The 14135-nt window shown below is 43.2% G+C and overlaps 2 protein-coding genes across 2 annotated transcripts; both read right to left on the reverse strand.

Moving 5' to 3' along the window:
* Positions 1-129: 129 nt before the first annotated feature.
* On the reverse strand, positions 130-9238 carry LOC138199828 (zinc finger FYVE domain-containing protein 1-like). Its single transcript, XM_069152060.1, has 11 exons — positions 7827-9238; positions 7205-7709; positions 6294-6508; positions 6046-6152; positions 5833-5941; positions 5630-5727; positions 5298-5415; positions 4987-5157; positions 4582-4762; positions 4354-4467; positions 130-2690 (listed from the first exon to the last, which is right to left on the reverse strand). Exons 1-11 carry the CDS (start codon positions 8334-8336, stop codon positions 2458-2460), a joined length of 2361 nt encoding a protein of 786 aa, XP_069008161.1. The 5' UTR covers positions 8337-9238; the 3' UTR covers positions 130-2457.
* Positions 9239-10282: 1044 nt separating this feature from the next.
* Positions 10283-11151, reverse strand: LOC138199654 (rho-related GTP-binding protein RhoV-like). Its single transcript, XM_069151792.1, has 3 exons — positions 10986-11151; positions 10821-10879; positions 10283-10736 (listed from the first exon to the last, which is right to left on the reverse strand). The coding sequence occupies exons 1-3, from the start codon at positions 11149-11151 to the stop codon at positions 10287-10289; spliced, it is 675 nt and encodes a 224-aa protein (XP_069007893.1). The 3' UTR covers positions 10283-10286.
* Positions 11152-14135: the final 2984 nt, after the last annotated feature.

Consider the following 14135-nt stretch of genomic DNA (forward strand, 5'->3'; position numbering starts at 1 on the left):
ATTTATATTGTACACAACTGAATTACAGCACTTTTAAAGAGACCTGGGACAGATATCAAGTGCAATTTTCCCCTTAGGGCGTACTGAGCCCATGCAGTGTAAATGGCACAGAATATCAACATGGAAAGCTTGTGTTTCATTATTTATTAAAATAATTATAAATCATTTATCATCATCAATAAGAACCGAGCAAATCATTTTCCCTCACTTTATCTGAAGCTGCAGTGTTGGAGAGGAAGGGAAGCAAGCTCATAACAACACAAGCGTGCACACGATCTATTCCTCCCACATACAGTACAGTGAGTGGTTTGACACAAGGAGATTTTAAAACACACAAACACCCGCGCACACACACACACACACACAAACACGCACACACACACACACACACACACACACACACACACATGAAAGACATGGAGGCAGTCCCAGATTATGATTTGACAGACAGGAGCTGATACAATTTTAATCTTATGCAAATCGTCCACCAGTTCTTCAAGTTAGTTTCCAACAGTTTAAAACACATCAGTCATTCCTGCTTGTTTTGTAGTCTGCAGGTGAGGAGTGACGACAGTTGCATCCGATGAAACTGAAAAATGACTGGATGAATTGTACGTCTCAACCAATGCGGTTATTTGAAGAAAACACAATGCACAAATATGTAGGGGAATGAACTCCAGTAAAAGTCATCTGACATGATGCATTTTCTAGGTTTTCAAGTGAAATTATTATCACCTCAGAAGAAGGTGTGTGATGAAACATTCAGACAGATAAATCTATTTTGAGACAAGGCAGACACAATAGCTTCTCATCAGACATCAGAACCAAAAAGTTCCACGTTAGGAGCAGAGGGAGAATTAACTTTATCTACAAAGCTTACAATCGACAAAGCCCCCCCCCCCCTTTTTTTATTTTCTTGTTTTTAACAATAAAATACAAGCATACGTCTAAAAGGCATCACCTTGTGCTTTGCATGATATCCACATATAATGGTCTCGTTACTCAATAACACAAAACTAGTCAAGTTAAAGCTGTCAGTCACTAAATATGGTTCAGCATGTCATCGTTGCCACATTTGAGTCTTAGTATTTCGGTGTAATGCTGAAAGACAAAAACATAAACAAGATGGAGAGAAAAGGGCGGTTCACATACTGTCACAACAAAGTAAATAGTTATCCATACAGTAACTAATGTCAAACAAAAATCGGCAAAAGAAAATATACAATAGCTTTAAATAACGGATGTAAAGTAACAGGAAAACAAGCCGTGAGGAGCCGAACAAAACTCATGTTGTGCTTTCTCAGGAGTCCTTATTGTGCCGGCAGACACCTGCAGCCGTGAAAGTAATACGTAAAACTGGTTTGAGGACCAATTAGGATATTCTTCAGTCCTAAAAGACAATATCCATACACCTATGCAGGCTGTTACTATAAGTACTTAGAAAAAAAAAAAATTCAAATCAAGGTGTCAAGAAAACAAATGTGAACATGAAATACATACATTTTGTAACATGAATACACTAAAATGCCACTTGGTAAAGGAGATAAGTGAGGTTTCTTCAGAGTCCATCCTCTGAACAATTAAAAGGCCATGGATCTCTCAGACTGTCATGCATGTCAGAGTGTTAATATGATTTTCTTTTTTTCTTCTTTTTTTTTTTATCGTCAATACATAAATAATTTTCAACGTTTTAGATGTAGACTCCTCTAAGATATTCTAGGTCTTCATACAACCACAAATTACATGATAAAATATAAACATTATACCAGCACGGACACAGTGACCTGAATGATTTTTGGCACACCAGATATCCACAATCTAGAACTACCATGGTAGATTTCAACTCGGCTCGAGACAGCCCACTTCGGTACCTGGATATCTGGCTTTTGGCCATCGTAAGCAACAGCCTATAACAGCTGAAAAAGGCTTAGTGCAAAAACTAAAATGTTGCAATACATGCATGCAATGGAACCTGCAGGGATATAAAATATCTCTTAGCCATTACACTTAGGACATCAGAGATGCTCAATAAGAAGAAGAGCTCGAAACTAATCACACCAACCACCAGCCTTCTTAACTAACTATTATTCTTTAAATGATCTTTTTTTTTTTCTTTAATATATTTTCTCATAGTAGAAAAATAGCTCAATAGCCTTATTTAACGTAAAATTAGGGATTTGTGTCAATAAGAATCAAAATATTCACTCTGTGAATAAACCGAGTGGAGATGCAGCCTTCACACTCAGTGACTCACATATTCTGGCTGATCTACAAAGGCCACAGGAACTCCGAAATCCCAAATCAGCTAAATGTCCTACATTTTCCTAAATGTTTCCTGTCCACAGATAACAGACAGAACCCTTCGAGTATCAGAGGTATACTTTAGCAGTGACAGACTGCGAGCTGAGTGAGTGAGCGGTTCTCTCTGGTGCTCTGCGGATAGGAAAGCCATCCCCGTTAAAGTTCTCCGGGTTTCTGGGTGCAGCTGGTGCACACGCGCACAGGGTGGTCCCAGCCACGGGACGGGACCGGTCGGCGCTCCGGGGAGCACTCGTCACACACCCCTTGGCCGCAGGCGCGGCAGTGGTGCTTGGACAGCTTGGCAGTGAACTCACGTTGGCAGTTGTGGCAGGACAGGATGTCCTGGTCAGGCACCCAGTAGGCAGGACGAGCTGCGTCTTTCACCAGGCCTGGAGGAGAGACGGACACCACACGTACACGTACATGATGCACACTGACACGTCTCTAAAGCTGTTTAAATTTACCCTGAAAACAGGAGGAAACAGGCTGCCTCTCTGTCTGAAGGTGGAATATTCTGCCTACAAGAACCTCGGGTATTTAAAAATATATATATTTTGTATTATTTCATACAAAAACTTGAGTGTGAAATTGACAGATTTTTGCATCAGGGTGGTAATGTCCCAGATTTTTTTATTGGCTGGAAATGATGACTTCATTAAGTTCCTCTGCTGGTTGACTGGCAACCGCTCCCAGCCAAGACAGTTCAGCACATCACACGCCCTAAAATGACAATTCCCCAACTATTCCTAGAATTGAGATTCACAGTACATCCACACACACTCAGCCTCCTCCATTATCCCGCCGATCCCTGTTGATTAAACAATTTTATGCTGCAGTACCTAAATTTATTTGCATTCATTTTGCCTGTGCTCATTTTTCCTCACTACGGTCTCAAGCGCACCGTAACTCCACGTAAAATGAAGTCCCTTAGTTGTCTTTGCTTCGGGTTACCATGGAAACATGGAAACCAAATTTGGACTTGGAAGTAAGTGAGCTATTTTTGTTGTGATTGGAGCAGACCTCGCACTGAGGTAATTTTGGGCTGGTCAAAGATATGGACACACAACAGCAGGCTATCAAGTGATCAAAAACATGTATCTATGCCCATTACCAGCAAATATAGGCCAACAACACGCTTATGTAGTTCCTTAAAATATATACATAATCAACTTATGCTGTGGTTTAAAGAAATTAGTGTCAAATGTTCCCACTCTGATGAAGAAATCATGTTCGTGGTCTTTATTTGAGAGAGGGCAGATTTTATCTTGCTCACATTTGACAGTTTCTTTCCCCGCAGCAGAGCTGTTTTTCGTTGCGTTTTTCTTTCTGTCGAAATCACATTTATATAATCTTGACAGAAACTTATCATAAAAATGATCTTCTCATAAAGGCTGGACCAAAGTGCACTGTGGAAGTGCATAATCAAACAGCTATTTTAACAGATGCATGTCATGTGAGAAGGTGAGTTCATAGCAGAAGTCAAAAGACTAACCAGTTGGTTCATGATGTGAAAGTTAGACATTAGATAGCAGAGCGTGTTTTTACAAACTTGTCCTGAAGAGATTGTACAAGGCAGTTTTAGCTTCTGTGGCCAGTGTGTGTGGGAGGATTTCAATTTTTAAGCTTATAAATACTTTTTGTTGGCAAGACTGACAAGTTACAGACAAATGCAATTTCTACATAAACAGACAAAACTTCATAAAGTTCCTTCGGAATCTATTTTTCCAGCATATTAGTCGTTTAGAAGCTCAACTGTTTTCTTGATCTGCGGCATTTGATTGATTTAGAGACCCGTGAGCTTTTGGTAACACTACAAGCTCTTACACCGAGTCCATTAGGGCTTCCCATAATCCATATAAGGGAAGCTCTGCTGGCTAAACTCCGGCATAACATCTGCAAGAAGTAAAAAGTAGAAATACGACTTCCTTTCTGTAAATGAAGCACGATGTGCCTCTTCCACCAGAGGGCATCGTTTCCATGCGCTCACATTTACTGGGTCATTTGTTCCTGTTACATAAGAGGCCTCTTTGGGTTTGTTTTGTAAACACTCACCTAATGGGATGTCAATGGCAGTGACCACGACTCCTATGGTGTTGGTGACTGCTTCTCCAACCTTCCTGGCGAGAGTTCCACCTTCCTCCTCCTCGAGCTCCGCCTCAACTATTTCTGCACAAAGGAAAGAAAAAAAACATACTTAAGCTCACCTAAATAGCAAGTAGCAGCATGACGTAGAAAGAGCTCCAGCAGAGGTCATCTGAAATGATTGAGAAGAGCGTGTACCTGCATATGAAGCTCTCTGTTCGAAGCAGATGTCACAAACTCTGACAGGGGCGAGACCCCAGCCTCTCTCAGGGACCGGTGCAGCTTTGGAAGAGCAGCCATCGCAGAAGCCCTCCCCGCAGGCACGGCAGTGGTGCTTGGTGTCATTATCCTGGAAGACTGTGTGACACTTATAGCACCCCTAGTACAAGAGAAAAACACGGCAAGGCACGTGTTGTTATTGACCAAGAGCTGAGGGGAAGGGGAGACAAACAGCATCTATCTACGTTTTATCTTGTGACCTGCAAACAGATTGCGTAATAAGGCGCACGACACCACAGACAGTAAACATCCCTCTGCACACGAAAGTGTTGACTTGGCAGTTGGTAGCGGGGGCCAGAGGGTGGGGCTGCGTGTGTCACTCACCAAGATGAGGGAGTTGGGTTTCCAGTAGGCCGGGGCGATCTGATCTGTCAGCCAAGAAGTGACGGCCTTGGCAGGTTTGACACTGAGCTCTGACACAGACTGGGCCACCAGGTTGACTCCATCCAGGAGCCGCTGTGCAGCGTTACTATTGTCCTTTAGAAAGCCATCCGACTGCAAAAAACACGACGTTAATGGTCATCTTTAGACATCCTTCCAGGTGGATATAATTACAGACATGGAGCGGTTAATGGTTATCTTCAGCTGTAACTCCAGGTCTACATGAAACAAGGATATAAGGTTGTTTCACTTACCCCTGGCCAAACATGCTGGATCTCAGTGCGGACAACTGTATCCACAGGATCCTGGTTCCCGTACCAATACTGACGGCTCCGATAGATCACTCCACAGTTAGGACATTCAATGACGTACCTGAACACGCATGGAAAAGAAAAACACACAGCTCAGCCTCTGTGACAATACAAATGTTAATGCAGGAGTTGCTGTGGGACATGAAAACAGAAAATGTGGTTATGAGGTCAAGTGTCTGGAACACCAGAGGTAAAATTAGTCTGTATAAAGGTAACATAAGCCTAACCCAAGCCTGGTTACGGGTGACCCAGTGGGACACTCCCCTGCTACTCACCCAGACCAGGCGTATTTGGCAAGGCCCATCCAAGGAGAGTCTGAGGAAGCTGAGGTCTTCGGGACAACTATCATTTCCTTTCCCCCTTCATAGCAAGCCTAAAGGCGGCGCATCACATAATGATTTCAACTTTAAGCTCATCGGCGATGAGAATAATTGCAGTGTCACGGTTAAAAAGAGAAAGCTGAGCCACCAACGCTTACCTTACAGGTATAGATGCGATTATCATACTGAGGAGAATAGCGGCAGCGGTGCTTCGCCTCGTGGCGCACTCCTTCTCCCAAGTGGTTCATGCTGTTCTTGCAGCCAGAGCTGAGGTAAATACAATGAGGATGTTAAACAGTAGAAAAAGTCTAAAAGAGTTTAAAAGAGAAATGATTAAAAAAAAATATAAAAAAAATACAAGAACTACTGACCCACAACTGAGGCACAGGCAGGAGCAGGTGAAGTACTCATCAGGAAAGAAGCAGCTGTGTGCGACCAGCTCGCCTACAATCTCCCCGTTGAAGCGCTCACTCAACGCCTGCAGGGAAATCAAGCATCAGCACATATTACAACTAAAACTGCAGCTGCAGGTTCAAATACAGTAATCCGAAATGGGTGCGATTGGTTCAGTTCGTAGTCGACGGGAGCCGGCTGGTTTTTGAACTTCACGCGGCCTCACCTGCAGGGCTTTGAAGATGACCAGAGGAGTGCGCGGGGAGCGGGTGGCGTTGTTATCCAGGAGCTGCTCCAGTTTGTTCTGCAGGCCACGGAAGTCAGTGGGGGGACTGAGAGTCTGTGTGCCCCAGTACTGGACAGAACTGAAGGCCTCTGGGAAACGGGACAGCTTCCTGAAGCGCTCCAACAGCAGCCGATCTACCGACTCAGACGACTTATCTAAAACAGGACAGAGATGGAGCGGTTACCGTCGACTGCCACGGATAAAACATCAGCATTTGTCGACGTAATTGTTAAAACAATGGTCAAAACTGGACGCCTAATAAACCAATGAGCAAACACATGTAGCTCACTCATTGGAATTACATTTGTTGTCCCGAGGCTTTTAGTTCCCTCATTATCACGTTCACCAAAAATTAAGTGTACCGTTTACCCAGAATCCAATGCACTCACTAAGAGGGTGTATATGACTCGCGCAAACTGCAAGTCTTTGCAGGTTGGTTTTTATACTGTAGCACAAAGAAAAGAAACCAGATTTTGGAGAACAAATCAAAATCATACTGTTTAAAAGCACTGAAAATGGTTGAGAGGAATAAAAAGCATCAGCAGTAGAAACTGGATGGAAATATACAAAATGTGTGAATTTGGACTTCAATTGTAGTTTTTTGCTCGTAGTTTAAAAAGCAGTGTGTTGACATTTCTCAAAAAGTAGGAATGCTTATTGCTGCCTGCAGAGACAAAGATGACAAACTAATATTTACCACACCTGTAATTATTTGTATTGTGTAACCCATAATTAACTTCAAAGGCACACCTCTTCTGATGCAGAACTGTACTTACTGCAATAAAAGTCACAACGTGCTGTTCTGTTTCAAGGATTTAATTGTCTAATGTGTGTCAACGGAGATGTTTTACCTGAACCCAACAACGTAGTGTGGACCGTTTCATGGAAGATGACCACCGCGGGGCCCAAAGTGGAGAGCGGCACATCCAGGCCGCAGCGGGCCGTCGTGGCCTTCAGCTCCTTGGTGAAATGCTTCAAGTAGGCGTCCGAGGCGTCGCCGAGGAACTTGAAGAGATCGTCGTGGAGACGGTCAGCGTGGGTGCGGTAGATGATGAGGTCGGAGATGGCGAGCACTTTCAGCAAGAGCCGGGTTCTCTGGCCCTGCTTGGAGCTGTTCCCGAGGAGCCCCTCCGTGTCGATGACCACCACTTTACGCAGGGGGTCGAACGCCGCCCACACGCCGACCGTACACGACTCCTGCGTGGGAGAAGTCTTGAACACTTCTCTGCCCGTGAAGAACGTGTGGTTCAGGGTGTGAGATTTGCCCTCTCCCGTGTTACCGAAGATGGACACCACCTTCAGCAGCTGGTCGGGGTCGCAGCTGAGGCGCTTCACGAAAGAAGCTTCATCTTTTATCTTTGGGAAAGAGTTTACAATTGAAAATCAGTTACTCTAATGACATACATATGTATATATATATATATATATAAATAAATAAGAGTAATGCTGTTATTTTGAACTCTCACGACTCACCTGCATGTCCTCATTCTCATCCACCAGGAGAAAACTGGACACCTTCTCCAGAAGTTTGGCTCTCTGAGATTTGGCGTCATCGACTATTTGAACAGCGGGCTGGACGGACGTCAGGACGGAGCGGACCTCCGCCGGTTTGGGTGGCGGAGGATACGGCGTGAGCTGGTGTTTCTTCTTGTTCCCTCCGCTGTGGGTGCGTTTTTGACAGTCTTGGCACAAATTGACTTTGCAGTTCTGGCAGCGGACCGCGGACCTGTGGCGTTTGCTGCTGTCCCCGTCACCTCCTTTACAGTGGTCACAGCAGGGGACGTGCCCGGGACCTATCTGGACCCGCTCGTGGTTCTTCAGGCGCTCCTGGCTGTGGAGCTCGAGGTCACAGCGAACGCACTGCAGGCTTTTGCATTCGTCGCACTCAAACGCAGCCTCCTCAGAGCCACCGCAGGAATAACTCTCTTGACATATCAGGCTGGTATTGACTCCCTTTTCTGAAGACGAGCCATGCCCGCTCATCGTTTCTCACCAGGTGAACTTGAACACAGACTTGTTGGAAGAGCTTTGACAGCAGCACCAGCTTTATTTCCAACTAGTGAATAATGCACACAGCATGCAGGGACACGGAAACCTGAAATGACTCAATGCAATGAATTCAACTTAAGACAGCTGCATGGCAACAGTGCCGGTGGTGCAACCGAACAATTTAATCCGATTGGTTCGAATTAAAATACTTAAAAACGGTTTAATTTAATGTTATTTAGTGCAATGAAGTAAGAAACAGCTGCGCTTGATGTCTTTTTTTTTTTTTTTTTTTAAACACCAACAGTTAGCATCTAGCTGCAGCGTCCAATGAAATGCATGTAGTGAGAGAACTTCGAGATCATCCAGATGTTATGTGCAGGTCGCCAGAACCGACAGAGATTAATGAACTGGAAGAGAAAAATAAATACAAACCAATGTGCAAAATGTTGAACGCTAACAGCAGGCTAGCTAGCAAACTGTCCCTCAACAGCTCGGGAGACGATTTGTCCTCGAAGCAGGAATTTACTTCATCTCGCTTCGACGGACAGTTTTTAACTTCCTCCAAAAATACACACACAACAACAACAAAAAGCAGTAAATTAACGAGCCAGCAAAAAAACAAACAACAACAACAACACCTCAACAGTTAATCGCCGTCCAAACGGGTAGCTAGCCCTTCAGTCTGTCAGCTGAGCTGCAACAAACAACAACAACAACAACCAGTCGATGTCGGAAGATTTAAAAAAAAACCTGTTTGACTTTAAACTGGGAGGTGAAATCCGCGCGATTCTCTTTTTTTAAAGTCTTTTAAAGGATGTTAGTGTGTTTGAGTCCCTGCGAGCGGTGTCATTGTTTTGTTCTTCACCTCCCGAGCAGATCTCCCGAGCTGCGTTGTGTTGTTGTCAGATCAGCTGATCAGCTTATTTTCAGTCACAGGGTCAGAGGAGGGTGACGCGCGGGGCACGACGGGAAACGGAGTTCCGCTTTAAAGACGAGGCCGCCATGTTTGTAGTCCAGGTCACGTTAAAAAAAAAAAAAAAAATTAAAAAAATATATAATACTTCAGCTTTTGAACAATCGCTGATTAAAACTTAACATTTCTGTTTTAAAAAAATAATGAAATTTAAAATAAAAAAAAATAAAAAATCATTTGTTTGTTGTATTGTTTGAATTTCCAACAACCACATTTGCTCCTCATAGTTTAAATCATTTTCATTTCTTGAGTGTTTTCATTTTCATCTATGATGTAAGCCTACAGATAAATCTAAAATATTAGCACTAATTAATATAATCTATTGTATTGGTGTAAGATGATTATGTAAAAAAAAAAAAAAGCTCTAAATATATTTAATGAATTGGCCTAAAAGAAATTATGTTCCAGTTTCTTATTAAATGACAATAATTTGGGCAAACCTTAATCACTGTAATTAAAAATCTATTGTTTGACTTTACTGGGGTATGTGTGGGTGCTGTAAAAGTGATTGCTGGGAACGTTCCCCTCCATCAGCTCTCAAACACAGGATGGGTTTAAATGTCTTTTGTCTTGTAAAATAGCACTTCAAAGTGTCAGCGGGTGACCATTTGTCCCAAATGCCACTTTGTTTTGTTTTCCCTCCATTTCTTCACTGAAGAAGAAGAATCTTCAGGTTGGATGTTTTTCAAATTCTAGCGATTGAAGCAAAACCAAAACTGGCTGTTAAAATTTGCCTCACGCAGGAGCGCATTTATTACAAAACGTACAAATGTAGAAAAAAAACAACACATAAATATGAACAACAGCAATAAACAAAACTAAAGAGACTAAAGGGATACAGGGCAAAACATGTAGCTCTATGAAGTCGGTGAATGAAGACCTTAGACGGGTGTCAACGAAGGGTTCAAAGTCCTGCTCGTTTAGTGCACATGCACATTGTGCTGAGTGTGCTCACTCCACTCTTAAAGATCTCAGATGAATCTGAAGATTTTGCTCCAGCCACGATCGCAAAGAGACTTCAAACGTTTGAGCAGGCCGAGCTCTTTGGATTTAGCGCCGCTGTGCTTGTGCTTAATGGCAGCGAACACGGCACAGTCGAACACGTCTTTGAGGTTGCGTTGCGTCAGAGCCGAACACTCCATGTAGTCGTGAGCTCTGATCCCGCGGGCGAGCCTTCTGGCCTGGCTGAAGGCCACCGGTCTGCCCCCCCGCCGGTCCAGACGGATGAGGACGTCCACATTGTGGCGAAGGTCCGACTGAGTACCAACAAGGATGATGGGAGAGGTCGGGTTGCCGGCACGGATCTGCGGGATCCATTTGGAGGCGATATTGTGGAAGGAGACGGGGTTGACGAGGCTGAAGCAGAGGATGAAGACGTCCACATGGGCGTAGCACAGAGAGCGAAGATGGCCAAACTCCTCCTGACAGATCAAATAACGACAAATAAGGAACCAAACGACTCACTATTTCCGTTCAAAAATAATAAAGCGATGTGTGATGTTTACCTGTCCAGCGGTGTCTATTAGTTTGATGCGAGTTGGAACTCCATTCACGTGAACCAAACCTAGAAGATAGAAATAAACACCTGCTTATTTTTTTTTTTTTTTTTTTTGCTGAGTTTAAACAGCTGACCTTAAAATAAAAAAATATTTTTAAAAAACTTCACTTACCAGTGAAAACATCAAATGCTGTTTGCCTGTAGTCGCTGTTGTATCCGTTGAAGATGTAGCTGATGACCATGCTGGTCTTCCCCACTGCTCCATCACCAACCAGCATGCAGCTCACTTCTCCCCTCAGTCTGTTCGCTTTCTCACGTCTCTGACAGGCCTGTGCCATCTTTGCTTAGATTATTACTCCATTATCTGAGAAGTGTAAAAGCCCACACAGGAGTGCCGCATTACTGTAAGAGAGGTCTTCTCCCCTTGGGGCCTGTTGGTGCCAATAAAGGAAGAAGGCCATCTCAATTTGAAAGAACAAAGACGCCCAATCAGATGAATGATCCCGTCTGAACACGTTGACACAGATTTACATAGTCACTCCCACCAAGTCTGATCTGACTTAACTGTTAAATGTGACGTGATTTGACCTGAAAAAAGCGTTGACACTAGGGAATATACTTCGTTACTGTGCCAGCCTTTTGTTTATTAAAGTAAAATTAACACTCAGAAAAAGCTCTGAGAAAAAGTCTGCGTTTTCTGTAGGCCTATATGGACCTGCTGCTTCAATATAAATAGCCTGAAGAATGATGACCCTCTCTCATATATTGTCAGATATGATTCGTTTTTATACTTGTTACTATAAAATTATGAGGTTAAGTAAAGGTGATTGACAAAAATAAAATAAAATCCTGAAGACTCCGCTGTCCCGAGCTGCACTAAATTAATGCAAAAACTGGATGTAATACCGCTGTAGGTCAGTAGAGGGGGCTGATGCTCCAGTACAGGTCTCTGCAAATGTGCGGCCAGTTTGTGCTTCATTGAGACGCTGTTTTGAATTTCTTCTGTTCTTCTGTGTTCGTCGATGTTTGCTGTGTGAAACAGAAGAGCTGTATGAAGCATTCAACTTCTACTCAACACAAAAATAACATTCACATGTAAAATTCACTGTAAATTCTGTATTTTTTGATTTTCTAGTGGGGCAATAATGTTTAGCTTTTTTCATTATTTTATGAATTGTCAGCAAAATGTTCAACATCCAGGCTCCTTTAACATAATAGGTAACTTCGGTATCACGTAAATGTTTAATTTACTTAATCCCTTCATCGGTTTCCAATTTGTGCTAATGTTCAATATTTTTGTATTTTCTGCATACAGTCCAACCCTGCTTTACTCTCCATGTAAAGGGCAAAGGGCACAGATGGAAGTGGGGTGTGGGGTGTGTGTGTGTGTGTGTGTGTGTGGGGTGTGTGTGTGTGTGTGTGTGTGGGAGGAGGAGGTGGAGGGGGGTGTCATTGTTTCACTGTCATCAGCTGCAGTTTATAGCAGAGACGTCATGTGCAATTGTTCATCCTGTCTTTTTTTTTTTCAGGGTGACTGAGTTCTTATACACACAAAAAATATAATATATGTACTGAAAATAAAATCCTTACTGCTGCTCTGACACAACCACAACAACCACGACTACTACCGTCCATAATATCTCCTTAAAAGTCACAACTCTTTCATCATGACGCTCCTATCTTTAGCTCTCAATAGTCTGCTTTGCAGGCATCCTCGTGAACTTTGTGTTTCTGATGTGGTAAAACATGAAAATACGTCTCGTACTGGGTCGTTTGCACAGCTGAAGGATTTGTGATGGGTTTTATGCAGATGAGAAGTGTGTGTGTAATGATGCAGATATATTCGCGCGAGCTTTTAAATCATCATCGCACAATATTTGTTTTGTTGCCTGTCTGCTGACCTCGACCCGAACAAAGGTCAAGTAGACCTACATTGTCTTTATTGTAACAATGGTTCGGATGATATTATATGATCTTACTCTGTTATTTAACTCGCTGTTGCAGTTATATTGTCTTTTCAATTTTGCTTTCCCCCCCCAAAAAAAATTCGCAAACAACAACATACATTTTCTCCTCCACAATATCACAGCTGTGCTGCACGAGAATTGTAACGAGCATTGTAAGATGTGGTTTCAGAGCGCGGGGAACATTTGGGGCTGAAAATACAGCTTTAAACAAAGTGTTTTTCCTTATCTGTCTGATCCTGCAGGAAACTCCGCGAGCATTGTGTTGTAAGGTCTCTACTTCCTGTTTGCCGTTGTTTCTCACTTACTCGTTCTCTTCTCCCTTTCTCTCCCCCCTTTTCCCACCACCTGTGGTGTGAGTGATAGAATTTATTCCCCCGTGGTAGGAGGACAACATCTGGTCCACCCCCCCACAACACACATCGTGCTGCCAGCTCCACTCCCATGCTACACCTCTGACAGCTGTGAGTCACAATGCTGTTCCTCAATCCAAGGTAAATGTCCAACACAGGAAACAGTCTTTAAATATCTCTGCATCCAAAGATTCTCTTCCTGTAACAGCTTCCTTTATCATCACAGATCTGCTCTTCGATGCTTCACATTTAAGCACCGTGCAACTAAACGTCTCTGCAGGTATGCATGTACCTTGACTGGTGCAGCAGATGTCAGCAGTGTGCTGAGGAGGCTCAGCGTCCAGAGATGCATCTGTTACTGTAAACATGTTTTGTGTCTGCATTCTCACGGTCTCTCTTTGCATGACTAGACATGCAGAAATGTATCCTGACACAGATTTATCGAGGTAATCTGCTTAGTAAGGGTCTTTCAGGATGTGCAGCTTATAGGAGAACCCCCAGTATACATACAGCACACTTCAAAATCCATATTATATGGAATGGTACATTTGGTGATTATTGTCTCATTCCTGTGAATATATTCAAAGATATACAAGCACGATCAACCCAGTTAGCTCCCATTCTCCTCGAACTATTGCTTATGTATTAGAAAATAATAAATACAGTAGCTGCCTAAAGTTCCTATCGCACGTCAAATCTGACAACAACAGAGAAATCTGACAGATAGGTGTTAAAAGATTACGCTCCTTCCCTAAGCCAGAGATCAACACTCCACTCTGCAGACAGGGCACAGAGACAAAGAGATTTTGCATAATATTTCCTGCATAATATCTCTTTAAGTAGATATTGGCGAGGCTCTTTAGTGACCAGGATTAGAGCGGTAGGGGTGCGTCCATCATACTGAGACCCCACAAAATGGAAACGCTTCTCTCGCCTTCTTTAGTTCCCAGGTGTGATTTCAGGGTCACGAAGGAGGCAATCTGTCACCTATTACACAGATATTTC

Source organism: Embiotoca jacksoni, unplaced genomic scaffold (assembly GCF_022577435.1).
Source record: "Embiotoca jacksoni isolate LCO1_2020_lvr unplaced genomic scaffold, fEmbJac1.0.p SCAF_18, whole genome shotgun sequence".
Classification (NCBI taxonomy): Eukaryota; Metazoa; Chordata; class Actinopteri; family Embiotocidae; genus Embiotoca; species Embiotoca jacksoni.